This window comes from Sardina pilchardus, chromosome 5 (genome assembly GCF_963854185.1).
Source record: "Sardina pilchardus chromosome 5, fSarPil1.1, whole genome shotgun sequence".
NCBI classification, from domain to species: Eukaryota; Metazoa; Chordata; class Actinopteri; order Clupeiformes; family Clupeidae; genus Sardina; species Sardina pilchardus.
This window is the reverse complement of record NC_084998.1, coordinates 33,220,923-33,234,027: the sequence shown is the minus strand read 5'-3', so window position 1 is coordinate 33,234,027 and position 13,105 is coordinate 33,220,923. Positions and strand designations below refer to the sequence as shown.

At 42.2% G+C, this 13,105-nt stretch overlaps 1 protein-coding gene across 1 annotated transcript; it reads right to left on the bottom strand.

Annotated features, from left to right (window-relative positions):
- Positions 1-5,756: 5,756 nt before the first annotated feature.
- LOC134080918 (trichohyalin-like) lies at positions 5,757-12,521 on the bottom strand (the record flags this gene model as incomplete). The annotated part of the gene is made up of 5 exons (XM_062537531.1): positions 12,379-12,521; positions 10,241-10,376; positions 9,286-9,446; positions 6,180-8,862; positions 5,757-6,122 (listed from the first exon to the last, which is right to left on the bottom strand). Coding segments are annotated over exons 1-5 (3,489 nt in total), but the record flags the coding sequence as incomplete, so codon positions are not given.
- Between the last annotated feature and the right edge of the window lie 584 nt (positions 12,522-13,105).

The following is a 13,105-nucleotide window of genomic DNA, read 5'->3' as shown; positions in this document are numbered from 1 at the left end:
AAACAGCTTGATAATGTGTATTTTACTCAAAACTACAAATAAGTATTAATGTAACAATGCAATTAAGTATTTAAGCAACTAAATGAAAAACAATTCAGCTGCAACATACAGCCTAACACACTGATCACAAAATGGAACTGCAGAATAATAAAGTGAATTTTAACAATGTTCTTTACCTACAGTAAAACTGGCCATGACTCACATTTCACACACATATAGCCAAACTATCAGTATATGGAGGAAACTGCCTATCAGAATTCCATTTGATTTATGCTGTTCAGGCACTTAGCCTAAGCCACTACTTGATATTGCTCCTCCTGCAAGGTACTGATTGGGACTCAGTACTGGCTAGGCTAGGCCTGCTAGTGGAAAGGCAATGTTTAAACGTAAGCTATTAGGGCCCGAGCACCGAGGTGCTGAAGCGGCTGCACCGTAGGTGCAAGGCCCTATTGTTTTTGCTCAGATTAATTTCTTCCGGGCCACGTTTTGCCTTTTTTCACCAACTTGGCATGCTCTAAAACTCTTGAAATTTGGCAGCAATGTGTGGAATTGGTAACACTACTAAGTGACAGAGCTCTGGCCTAGGGTGTGGCTCAGGGACTCTATAGCGCCACCTAACGTGTTGTCTGTTGTGGTTGACACATACATTCATGGAAATGGCCCAGATTTGGTGGACATGTGAGTTCTATTAAAGGGATAATCCGGAGTGAAATGCACTTTAGATCAATTTTTCGGATTATTGGGAGTACATACGTTGAGTTGACACCAAAATCATGTCATTCGGATGTATTTTGAGAAAGTTTAATCGAGTCCGTACCTTTCCGGAAATGTTAATAAAGTGTTGTTAAAGCTGCGACATTTCCGGAAAGGTACTGACTCGATTAAATTTATTCTGGACTCTCTATCCGACCACATAAAGACGTGGGGATACTTGGCTTTAGGGATCCTCTACTCACTACCACGTAAGTGTAGTGTTGTTTGGAACAGTAGAAGAGGTATAAAAATAGCATTTTGTAGCGGCGAAAGGACATGCCCGCGTCACTTCCAGGCTAACGAGTTTTGGCTAAAAACGGTGGGCTCGAACTTTCTCAAAATACATCCGAATGACATGATTTTGGTGTCAACTCAACGTATGTACTCCCAATAGTCCAAAAAATTGATCTAAAGTGCATTTCACTCTGGATTATCCCTTTAATCTAAACAATTTTACATTTAAACTTTATAGTGAATCTTAGAAGAAATAGAGTTATGATTATGATTATGATTTCTGCACATCACATATGTTGAAAAAAATCTCCTAGACGGTTTATCAGAATCATGTCATATAAGGACTAAAATAATCTTGAGGGGTTGCTCAAGAGGAATTGCGACCAGATTTTTTAATTTTCGAAGTATATGGAAATGGCGAAGGTTTGAATTATGGCGTCTTATTAAGAAACAGGAAGTTGGTGTTATAGGCAGAAAAAAGGTTTTAAATTGGATGTAACTTGGCAGCTACATGTGGAATTGCTTCTGCTAGTCAGAGACAGAGCTCTGGCCTAAGGTGTGGCTTCGGGACTCTATAGCGCCACCCAGCAGCACGTTATCTGTTGTGGTTGACACAAACATTCACAAAAATGAACCAAATTTGGTGGACTTGTGTGTTATTGCTATCGCTAATCAGAGACAGAGCTTTGGCCTAGGCCCTAGGGTGTTGCTTAGGGACTCTATTGCGCCACCTAGCGCATTGTCTGTTGTGGTTGACACATACATTCACGAAAATGAACCAAATTTGGTGGGCACATGTGTTATTGCTATTGCTAGTCAGAGGCAGAGCTCTGGCCATAGACCTAAAAGAAATGGACAAACAGACTCCGTTGTTCTCAATGGAAGGGGGCTGAAACAAAAATCTGTTTACTTTCCATCGTACTGCGCAGACTCGTACTCATTTTGTGACGCTAGCCATCCTGTACATTGCTGTAACTCGTCTGATAGATGGGATTTTCCAAACAACTGTCAATCCATTATTAACGTTCGTTTTTAATATTATTATTATGTTTACTTGCCTCTAGGTAATGCTTTACCCTATCAAACAGTAGGCTACCGTAGGCTACACACTTTTTCACTGATCTTGCGAATGACTTTCTGTCATGATTTTCGTGCAGGCTGGACTGAGCTTCTTCTCCAAACATTACGGGGAATCTCCTGTCGACCGTTAGCTTCCCTCCAACCGACATGCTAACTATACTTCTTTGCGGGAAACCAACGTTATATACGGGGAAGACGTGAATTAGTTTTGCCTTCGATACCCTATAGCAGGCATCACCAAATGGCGGACCGCGGTCCGGGTCCGGACCCAGTGACGGTGCTGTCCGGACCCGTTGAAATTGTCGGCCTAATATTATCAAAGAGCATCGTCCGTAGCCAAGCCAATCAACTCGATTGTTTACCTTTCAGCAACAGAGAATAGGCCTAGCGGGAGAGAGAGGAGATGAGAGAAAATGGCTTGCTCAAAAATGATGGTGAAAACCGAACTTTTAAAGATGAATGGACGGACGGACCAATACGTTCGTGTTGCTGTAAATATGCGCTGTGAAACTGTGGCGACGTTAGCGTGCGTCACTGAGATCAAACACGGGTCGTTAGAGGAAAGGTACACGCAGAAGTCCGCAGTGAGGGCAAGTAAAACTTGAACAGCACTCCGAGAGCTAACAAACAGACAAACAAACGCAAACCCCGATGAAAACATTACTTTCCTCGGCGGAGGTAGGATAATAATTATCAAATTGAAAGCACACTATGACAGGTCTACTCGTGTGATCACGCATGCATGTACAGGCAAATTAGTGTTCGTTAAAGATTGCGTGGATTTTGATGCAACACAAGAGAGCATTTAGCGATGGGACAGCAGCTGTGAATGAGTGCTTAATGCGGCTGCAGAAACTTTACAGATCCCATTGTCAGCTTCAACAACAAGATTCAAGAACATCTGAACTATTAGCAGAGGATACTAGAACGCAGTATGCAAAGGTCTTTTTTTCTTTTCTTAAAGCTCCACTTTTATTTTATTCAAAAGATTCGGAATGTTTTACATTAGGCCTAGGCTGCTTGAAATAGGCCCTAAGTTCAGGCTGCTCAAAGTTATTTTGCACTTTATATTTATTCTATTCAGAATAAATTCAGTGTCTGTTGTCTGTCTTTCTTGAAATGTAGGCCTAGTAGCCTAAAGACAACTAGCCTACAGTATTGTTTTGCATTCAAGTACCATTCAAGTTAAGACTTTTTGGTATGTTACAAGCATATTACTTTGAAAACACTTGAAATGTAACAATAAATTAAATAGGCCTAGAAATGTACATGCGTTATTGATTTTATTAACTTCAGGGTAGCCTACTCTATTTTCAGTGACAATTTAAGATTCGGACCTTTGCCGGGAGGACATTTTAGTAACTGGACCTCTTTGAATTTTAATTGAATACCCCTGCCCTATAGAATACACAGAAGCTATAAGGGTGACACAGGGCACATGTTACATGAAGTTATGGGATCGCAAAAAAATCTGCAATATATGGCCGTCCATGGGAGTTAGCAGAGTGTTGATCACCAGCTCAATTTGTGTCTCTACTTCTGGGAATATGCCTGCCCCCTTGGGTCTGGCCTAGGGTGTGGCTTAGGGACTCTATAGCGCCACCTAGCGCATTGTCTGTTGTGGTTGACACGTACATTCACGAAAATGAACCAAATTTGGTGGGCATGTGTTTTGCTATAGCTATTCAGAGACAGAGCTCAGGCCGAGGGTGTGGTTTAGGGACTCTATAGCGCCACCTAGTGTGTTACCTGTTGCGGTTGACGTATACATTCACGAAAATGAATCAAATTTGGTGAGCTTGTGTGTTATTACTACCGCTAGTCAGAAACAGAGCTCTGGCCTAGGGTGTGGCTTAGGGACTCTATAGCGCCACCTAGCCTGTTGTCTGTTGTGGTTGACACAAAAACATTGATGAAAATTAACCAAATTTGGTGGGCATGTGTGTTGCTCATGCACATGCCCACCAACAATTACTATTGCTTTGTTAGATTCTGAAATGACCCGGCCCGCCATCGCCGCTTGCAGCTATATCTATTATTATTAATTTTGTTTTATTTTGTTGTACTACAAACTAAGCAGGGTTTAGACTGAGATACTGTGTCCTCAATGAACTTGAAAAGAAAACCTTTTATGTTAATATGTGTTAGCTTAGCTTACAGTTGGCTATGTCAACACCAGCTAACTTAGCCAATAATATAATAATATCTGTTAACAGAAAACAGAATGCATGGCACACCCATCTTGTGCACAGCCCATGTTTAATTATTTGGTGCTGTATGCCTTATCTTTGCTGCTGCTTGAAAAAAGACAGAGATTTACTTGACAATTTTATAAATTGGTTAACTATCAAAAGCACTTACCTCCAAACTTGATCTCATGACTAATATCACTGCAAATATTAATTGAAAAGAACCCCTTGTGCGTTTAAATGAGCACAACCAAAGTTAAAAGGTGGATTGTTACAATGTAAGCTGAGCGATAGTTGACATACTGTCCCCTTACCTATCACTTTTGAGTAAAATACACATTATCATGCTGTGTTTAATCAATGAAAATGTCAATTTTGGTTGGTTACTACATAATGCACCAATTGTTACATTTGGCAAAAAAATAAAACGCAACAACCGCATTATGTAGTAACAACCGCAATATGTAATAACTTATTACATAATGCAGCAAAATGTATTACATATTGCGTTCAAGAAGTTTATTACATAATGCGGCATATTATTACAAAATGCGGCAATTATTACATAATGGCGTGCACATTTATTACATTATTACATAATGCGGTGTTATTACATAATGCGGTGCTACAAGCCCCCAACGTTCGATTTTTGGAGAAATCTAAATCCTGGCATCCCTGTGGCGACTGCGCAATCCCTCACACACCTAATCTTAAGCCTTATCCTAACCTTAACCCTAACCTTAACTCATGCCTAACCCTAGCGCCTTGAAGACAACGTTGTTCTTTACAAACCACCTTTAGTCAAAATAGTGGGCGATTTACAGTGGAGAATACTTCACAGGGCTGTGGCTGTCAATTCTTTTCTTTCAGTAAACAGGATTCATACGTTTTTAAACAACCTGGACAAGTTATGGAATTTAAAAAAGCCAGTTTCCAGGCCTGGAAAGGTTTTGGAAAACAAAAAACACCCCAAAAGTTTTGGAAAAGTCATGGAAACTTGCAACTCAGAAACATATCTCATTTGGGCAGGTAATGTTTCACATTTGCGTCACAACTGATTGGCAAATTTTTACGTTTTGTGAGCATTCCCTTATCTCATGCGTCATATCTATTATTAATGTAGCACTAGTTGATGTGAGGTTTTGAGAAATATAATGTCATGAAAATTTGTGAAAAAATCATGGAAAAGTCATGGAAATTCTCTGGTGGAAATGTGTATGAACCCTGAGTAAATTCTTCTGTCTATCATGAATGTCCTTTTTGTTTGTTTGCTTTCTCACAGTGTGTTAGATTGAGGCCTTTGTTCCTCATTCTGCAGCGCTTGTTTAGTGGGTTTGATGCAACATTTTCCCTAGAAGTTTTTATTCTTGGTTTTAAGTACACAAGACACAGGCGGGGCGGGTAAAACTGCTGCTTGTATTGAGTGACTGAAGCTTTGTGCTGCGCTTTGTAATAAAGTACATTTTAAAATCAAATCATTTCTTCATCTTTCTTTCTCTCTTCTTCCATCTCTTTCTCTTTGCTGGTTGACAGTTGAGTCCAGAGATGGTCAAAGGCCATCTCACCTTCGCTGTTGTCGTCCTCCTCATCACTGGACATCCAGGTCCACATCTCAGAAGCCCCCTCCAGCTTCACCACCTCCATCACATCTTTCTTTCCTTCGTCCTCGTCTTTGTCCAGGTGAGCCTGCATCTTCTCTCTCTCCTGCTTGGTTGCCATCTCTACTTCCATCTCTTCCTTTCTTACTCCATGGCTCTCTTCCTGGAGTTCTTCCTCTTCCCTTTTTTCTTTTCCCTCTCTCAGCCACTCCTCGCTCTTCTTTCTCTCTTCCTCTTTCAATCTTTCTATCTCCATCTCTCTCATCCTCTCCTCTTCTTTCTTCATCTCAATGTCTCTCCTCTTTCTCTCCTCCTCTTTCTTCACCTCCATCTCTCTCTTCTTTCTCTCCTCCTCCCTCTTCATCTCCATCTCTCTCTTCATTTTCTCTTCCTCTCTCAATCTTTCTATCTCCATCTCTCTCATCCTCTCCTCTTCTTTCTTTATCTCCACCTCTCTCTTCTTTCTCTCTTCCTCTTTCAATCTTTCTATCTCCATCTCTCTCTTCTTTCTCTCCTCTTCCTTCTTCATCTCCATCTCTCTCTTCTTCCTCTCTTCTTCTTTCAATCTTTCTATCTCCATCTCTCTCTTCTTTCTCTCCTCCTCCTTCTTCATCTCCATCTCTCTCTTCTTCCTCTCTTCCTCTTTCAATCTTTCTATCTCCATCTCTCTCATCCTCTCCTCCTCTTTCTTAATCTCCATCTCTCTCTTCATTTTCTCTTCCTCTCTCAATCTTTCTATCTCCATCTCTCTCATCCTCTCCTCTTCTTTCTTCATCTCCATCTCTCTCTTCTTTCTCTCTTCCTCTTTCAATCTTTCTATCTCCATCTCTCTCTTCTTTCTCTCCTCCTCCTTCTTCATCTCCATCTCTCTCTTCTTCCTCTCTTCCTCTTTCAATCTTTCTATCTCCATCTCTCTCATCCTCTCCTCCTCTTTCTTAATCTCCTTCTCTCTCTTCATTTTCTCTTCCTCTCTCAATCTTTCTATCTCCATCTCTCTCATCCTCTCCTCTTCTTTCTTCATCTCCATCTCTCTCTTCTTTCTCTCCTCTTCTTTCTTCATCTCCATCTCTCTCTTCTTTCTCTCCTCCTCTTTCTTGACCTCCATCTCTCTCTGCTTCCTCTCCTCCTCTTTCTTAATCTCCATATCTCTCATCCTCTCCTCCTCTTTCTTGATCTCCATCTCTCTCTTCATTTTCTCTTCCTCTCTCAATCTTTCTATCTCCATCTCTCTCATCCTCTCCTCTTCTTTCTTCATCTCCATCTCTCTCTTCTTTCTCTCTTCCTCTTTCAATCTTTGCATCTCCATCTCTCTCTTCTTTCTCTCCTCCTCTTTCTTCATCTCCATCTCTCTCTTCTTTCTCTCCTCCTCTTTCTTCACCTCCATCTCTCTCTGCTTCCTCTCCTCCTCTTTCTTAATCTCCATATCTCTCATCCTCTCCTCCTCTTTCTTGATCTCCATCTCTCTCTTCATTTTCTCTTCCTCTCTCAATCTTTCTATCTCCACATCTCTCATCCTCTCCTCTTCTTTCTTCATCTCCACCTCTCTCTTCTTTCTCTCTTCCTCCTTCAATCTTTGCATCTCCATCTCTCTCTTCTTTCTCTCCTCTTCTTTCTTCATCTCCATCTCTCTCTTCTTTCTCTCCTCCTCTTTCTTCACCTCCATCTCTCTCTGCTTCCTATCCTCCTCTTTCTTAATCTCCATATCTCTCATCCTCTCCTCCTCTTTCTTTATCTCCATTTCTCTCTTCTTCCTCTCTTCCTCTTTCAATCTTTCTATCTCCATCTCTCTCATCCTCTCCTCCTCTTTCTTGATCTCCATCTCTCTCTTCATTTTCTCTTCCTCTCTCAATCTTTCTATCTCCATCTCTCTCATCCTCTCCTCTTCTTTCTTTATCTCCATCTCTCTCTTCTTTTTCTCTTCCTCTTTCTTAATCTCCATCTCTCTCTTCTTTCTCTCCTCCTGTTTCAATCTTTCCATCTCCATCTCTCTCTTCTTTCTCTCCTCCTCCTTCTTCATCTCCATCTCTCTCTTCTTCCTCTCTTCTTCTTTCAATCTTTCTATCTCCATCTCTCTCATCCTCTCCTCTTTCTTAATCTCCACCTCTCTCTTCATTTTCTCTTCCTCTCTCAATCTTTCCATCTCCATCTCTCTCTTCTTTCTCTCCTCTTCTTTCTTCATCTCCATCTCTCTCTGCTTTCTCTCCTCCTCTTTCTTCACCTCCATCTCTCTCTGCTTCCTCTCTTCTTCTTTCAATCTTTCTATCTCCATCTCTCTCATCCTCTCCTCTTCTTTCTTTATCTCCACCTCTCTCTTCTTTCTCTCTTCCTCTTTCAATCTTTCTATCTCCATCTCTCTCATCCTCTCCTCTTCTTTCTTCATCTCCATCTCTCTCTTCTTTCTCTCCGCTTCTTTCTTCATCTCCATCTCTCTCTTCTTTCTCTCCTCCTCTTTCTTCACCTCCATCTCTCTCTGCTTCCTCTCCTCCTCTTTCTTAATCTCCATCTCTCTCTTCTTTCTCTCTTCCTCTTTCAATCTTTCCATCTCCATCTCTTTCTTTTTTCTCTCCTCCTGCTGTTTCTCCCTGGCTGCTAGAATGACCTCCTTCTCCTCCTCGTCCATCCAGACATCATCAGAGTCAGTGTCGCTTTCGTTGTTGTCGTACTCTGTCTCATCACTGGACATCCAGGTGATGTTCTTGGCAGCCTTCCTCAACTCCTCTCTCTCTCTCTGTCTCAACTCTTCTCTGTCTCTCTCCTGCTTGACTGCCACCTCTCTCTCCATCTCTTCTTTTCTCACTTCCTCGATCTCTTCCTGGAGTTTTTCCTCTCCTTCTTTCTCTGACTCACTTGGGGTTGCCATCTCCACCTCTTTCTTTCCATCCTCCTTTTTGTACAGTTCAGCCTGCATTCTCTCCCGCTTGTCCTGCTTTTTCTTCCTGTCTTCTAGAATGACCTCCTTCATCTCGTCTATCCAGACATCATCCGAATCAGTGTCCTCCCACTCATCACTGTATGTCCAGGTGGTGTTCTCGGCAACCCTCCTCAACTCTCTCTCCTCCTCGACTGACACCTCTCTCTTCATCTCCATCTCTCTCATGTCCTGCTTCTCTCCCTGGAGCTCATCCACTTTCTCAGTCCTTTGTTTCTGCTTGAGATGGTGAACTTCTTTGCTCCTGTCCTCCTTCATGGACTGCACCCTCTCCCTCCTGACTAACTCCTCCCTCACTGTCTGCTCCTCCTGCAGCCAAACTCTCTCCTGGGTGCGGAGCTGAGCTTTAAGATCATCAACAAGGCTTGCCTGCTCCTTCTCCCTCCTAACAAATGCCTCTGTCGCTCGCTGTGCCTCCTTCAGCTGAACTTCCTCCTGGGCGCGGAGCTGAGCTTTAAGATCATCAACTAGCCTTGCATGCTCCTCCTCCCTCCTGACTAACTCATCCCTCGCTTGCTGCGCCTCTTGTAGCCGAACTCTCTCCTCGGCACGGAGCTGAGCTTTAAGATGATCAATTAGGGTCGTCTGCTCCTTCTCCCTCCTAACAAACTCCTCCATCGTTTGCTGCACCTCCTGCAGCTGAACTTTCTCCTGGGCGCACAGCTGAGTTTCGAGATGATCAGCTAGGCTTAACCTCTCAGGGACACGTCCTCTTTGCTGTTGGAGGTGTCTCAATTCTTCATCCAACGATCCAATCATCCACATACTGCGCTCCATTCGTTCTTTGTCCAATTTTCTCCATATCTGCTGGTCCCTCCTACTCATAGCCTCCAGTTGCTGGACCCTGATCCCAAGGTGCACAGCATTACCGTGCTTAGCATGCCTGAAAAAAAATAAGCGCCTCATATCATTTTGGGATTTTGACATTAAGTCAAGTCAACACAGATTCACATATTATGTGAATCAACTGCATCAATTTTAATACAAAAGTAGGTAGGCCAGCTAACAGTAAATTACAATAGTCCAGCTTGGAGATAACCATGGCCTGTACAAGAAGCTGAGTGGAATCTTGTGTTAGATAAGGTCTGATCTTCCGAATGTCGTAAAGGATAAACTGACATGATTTTGCAATTGAGGCTACATGCTCAGGGAAGTTATAATCAATTATGATGAACAATCAGACACTTCTAAAAGTTCAACTGTATTTGAACCCAGCCTATTCCTAAGATTTAGTACAGTAGGTCCAGTATTAAACAGTGAAGTGCCACCCGGCTAACTTACTCTCTCAGTTCCGTCTCATAGGACGCTGGGTCTGGACCAATGGTCAGCATGAGCTGATACATTTCCCTCAGTGTCCTCAGACTCCCCACTCTCTGCTGCACGGCTCTCTCCTTCTCCCTCTCCCTCTCCTCCTGCTCTCTCCTCTCTGCGGCCAGTCTCTCCTGAACCTCAGTCACCTGGCGCAGCTCCTCCAACCTCCTGTTGCTCTCCTCCAGCTTCCTGTCCAGCTCCCTCATGTCCCTCTCCAGCTCACTCCGGTCGGGGAGCCGTGGCCTCATATCCAGGCTCAAGTTTGGCCTTCTCTCCTGGGTCCTACAATGCACCAAATGGCAACATTCATTTGAAAATTGTACATATCTTTAATGCAAGGCGGAAAATACAAACTGAAATACGTGCTCTGTCTTATCCGGCGCTTCAATGAGGTAGAGTTGAACAGTTCAAAAAACTTTGGCGACGTGCGTTGCCTCCGCCAAGACATTATTTCCATCGAACAGGTCATCTCGAAGGCCGTTATCCCGCTTATCTCCTGTTTATAATTTTATTCCACTGTTGCCTCTTGTGTATTGTTAATTTCCTATCATAATGTAAATGTTTCCATCGCTAAAACTGTCTTGTTTGTAGAACTAATTCTTTCCGCCACATATCAACTAATTTGTAAACTTGCAGGACAAACTGGAAACTGCCGTTACTAGTTCTAAATGGATGGTTGCTATGGTCAAAGGCCAGTCGTTAGTTCTAAATGGCTGGTTGCTATGGCCAAAAGCCAGTCATTAGTTTGATTATTTCTCCTGTTGTCAAGCGGGCATATCCCAGGATTCAGATAGCTTAGATTTAAAATATCACTATTTTACTCGCCTACGTGCCATCCAACTAGCTAAAATCGAAAACACCATGGGCTACACAGGGTATCGCTTATCAACTACAAAGAGTGATGGAAGTGTTCTTCATCAGAACACAGACCATTTTCTCCTAGACTACAGAACAAATACACTTATTTTACAATTCTACAGCTCAGACCCTCTTACCTCTCGCACTGATATGATATCAAACACAGATACATTATCATTTGTCAGATATAGTTCAGCTTTCAATATATAAACTTTATTACAGGCTCTAGGCCCAACAGTAAGACATACAACATCAAAAAGGAATAGAAACATATACAAACATACAGTTCATAGTCTTAAAAATCACCCATACTAATGTTTCCAAAAATGTGATTCATATCTGACCGAGCTGCACCTGGGGCTTGTAAGCAACATTATAATACAGTTTTGTGACCCATCAAGTCGGGACCTGAGCTTAAACATTAGGTCCCTCAAGAGAGCTTGTAGAGTGCTTAGCCCTGAGTCACAGAAGAGCTTACTTGCACTGCTACTCCTGGGCTTTTTCAACAGTATCCTCATGTAGTCATTATATGCTACCTGAAGTTTGCACAGAGTCTCCTTTTTGTAGCTGACCCATAATGGAGCTGCATACATAGGGGTGCAGTATGCACGAAACAAGCTCACTTTGACATCATCAGAACAATGATGGAATTTCCTAACCAACATATTTGCTTGGACATACAACATTCGTCTCTGTCTATAGCCTACATATCAGCATCATCTTCCATCTTGTCAGTGATGATGTGCCCAAGATATTTTGTACAGCTAGATACACAGAGGGATTGCCCTGACAAGTAAAACATTGGAAAGTGCATCTTCTGATCCTCTTTAGTCCTACATATCAATACAACACTCTTTTTTGCATTATACTCTACATCAAACTCAACCCCATACTCAGAGCATGTATCCAACAGCTGCTGGGGGACATAATAGCCAAATCGTCTGTGTACATCAGGTGGTTTAACAAAGTGTTCCCCATCAGACAACCTGTCTTACACTTCCCCAACTGTTTTGACAGGTTGTCCATGTATAGGTTGAGTAGGGCTGGAGAAGCCCCCCCTGCTGCACTCCATTGCCTACACTGAAGGGTGAGGATAGGCTGTTTCCCCATTTAACTTGCATATTGTTTGGCATACCAGTAAACCATGATACGTATCAATAGTTAATTTCAAGAGTGATTCCTGTACGGATAGAGGTGAGACAAGGGCCGCTTGGCATGGTGACCAGAATCCTGGCCGTATAGTCACTTGAAACAACAGCAGCAAATGCAAATGCAAACAGCTAACTTGACTACAACGGACATTCAACCGTGAGACTTCTTTATCTGCTTTAAGGCAGACTTTATATTAAGAAATAAAATGAATGAATCATAAGAAATAAATCAATACAATTTGTTTGATGAACACCTGCCCAGGAGTCTGACTCACCTGTCCAGGCTTGTGTAGAAGTCATTAATCTTGTAGCCCCTGAGGTGAAGCTCCTGTGGGGCATGGATGGTGTATGCCGTTGACCCGGCCACCATCAGGAGACGGTCCACATGCCCAGCCTCCGCCCCTCTTCCCTCCGTCATCTCCAAGCTCCTCCTATCCACTCTGGATTACCACGATATTGTTCATATCTGTAACTCAATTCTGTTGAAGAGATACACTGGGTGAGAATAGCTTTTATCTGGACAATGTATGGAGAAATTTGCCCAAAAAATTGGCATAGACTTGCCTACTCACCTGCACTCGCTTCGGTTGTCCAAGGTAAAATGAAGGCTTTTTAAGCTTTTGACATCTATTATAAAAGGTTGCCATAGTTACTATGATGTCACCAGAACTTTGTAGCATTTGCTATTATGACATCACAATGACTATGACGACACTCTGGAGGACACTTGGCACCAAAGATTCTAGAATCTTTGCTTGGCACTATAGGATTCTAGAACTAAGCCAAGCCCCATTGTTCAAATATTTGATCGAGGTCAAGTCAAGTCATATTTATTTACACACTTAAATTAGCCTACAGTGTAATTGACCCAAGGTGCTCACATAAATAATAATAATAATAATAATAATAGTTGCAGTAATAAAAAAAAAAATACATAAATGATGAAAATTAAAATTATACAAAAATAAATAATAGTAGCCTAATGGTAATGATAAACTGACT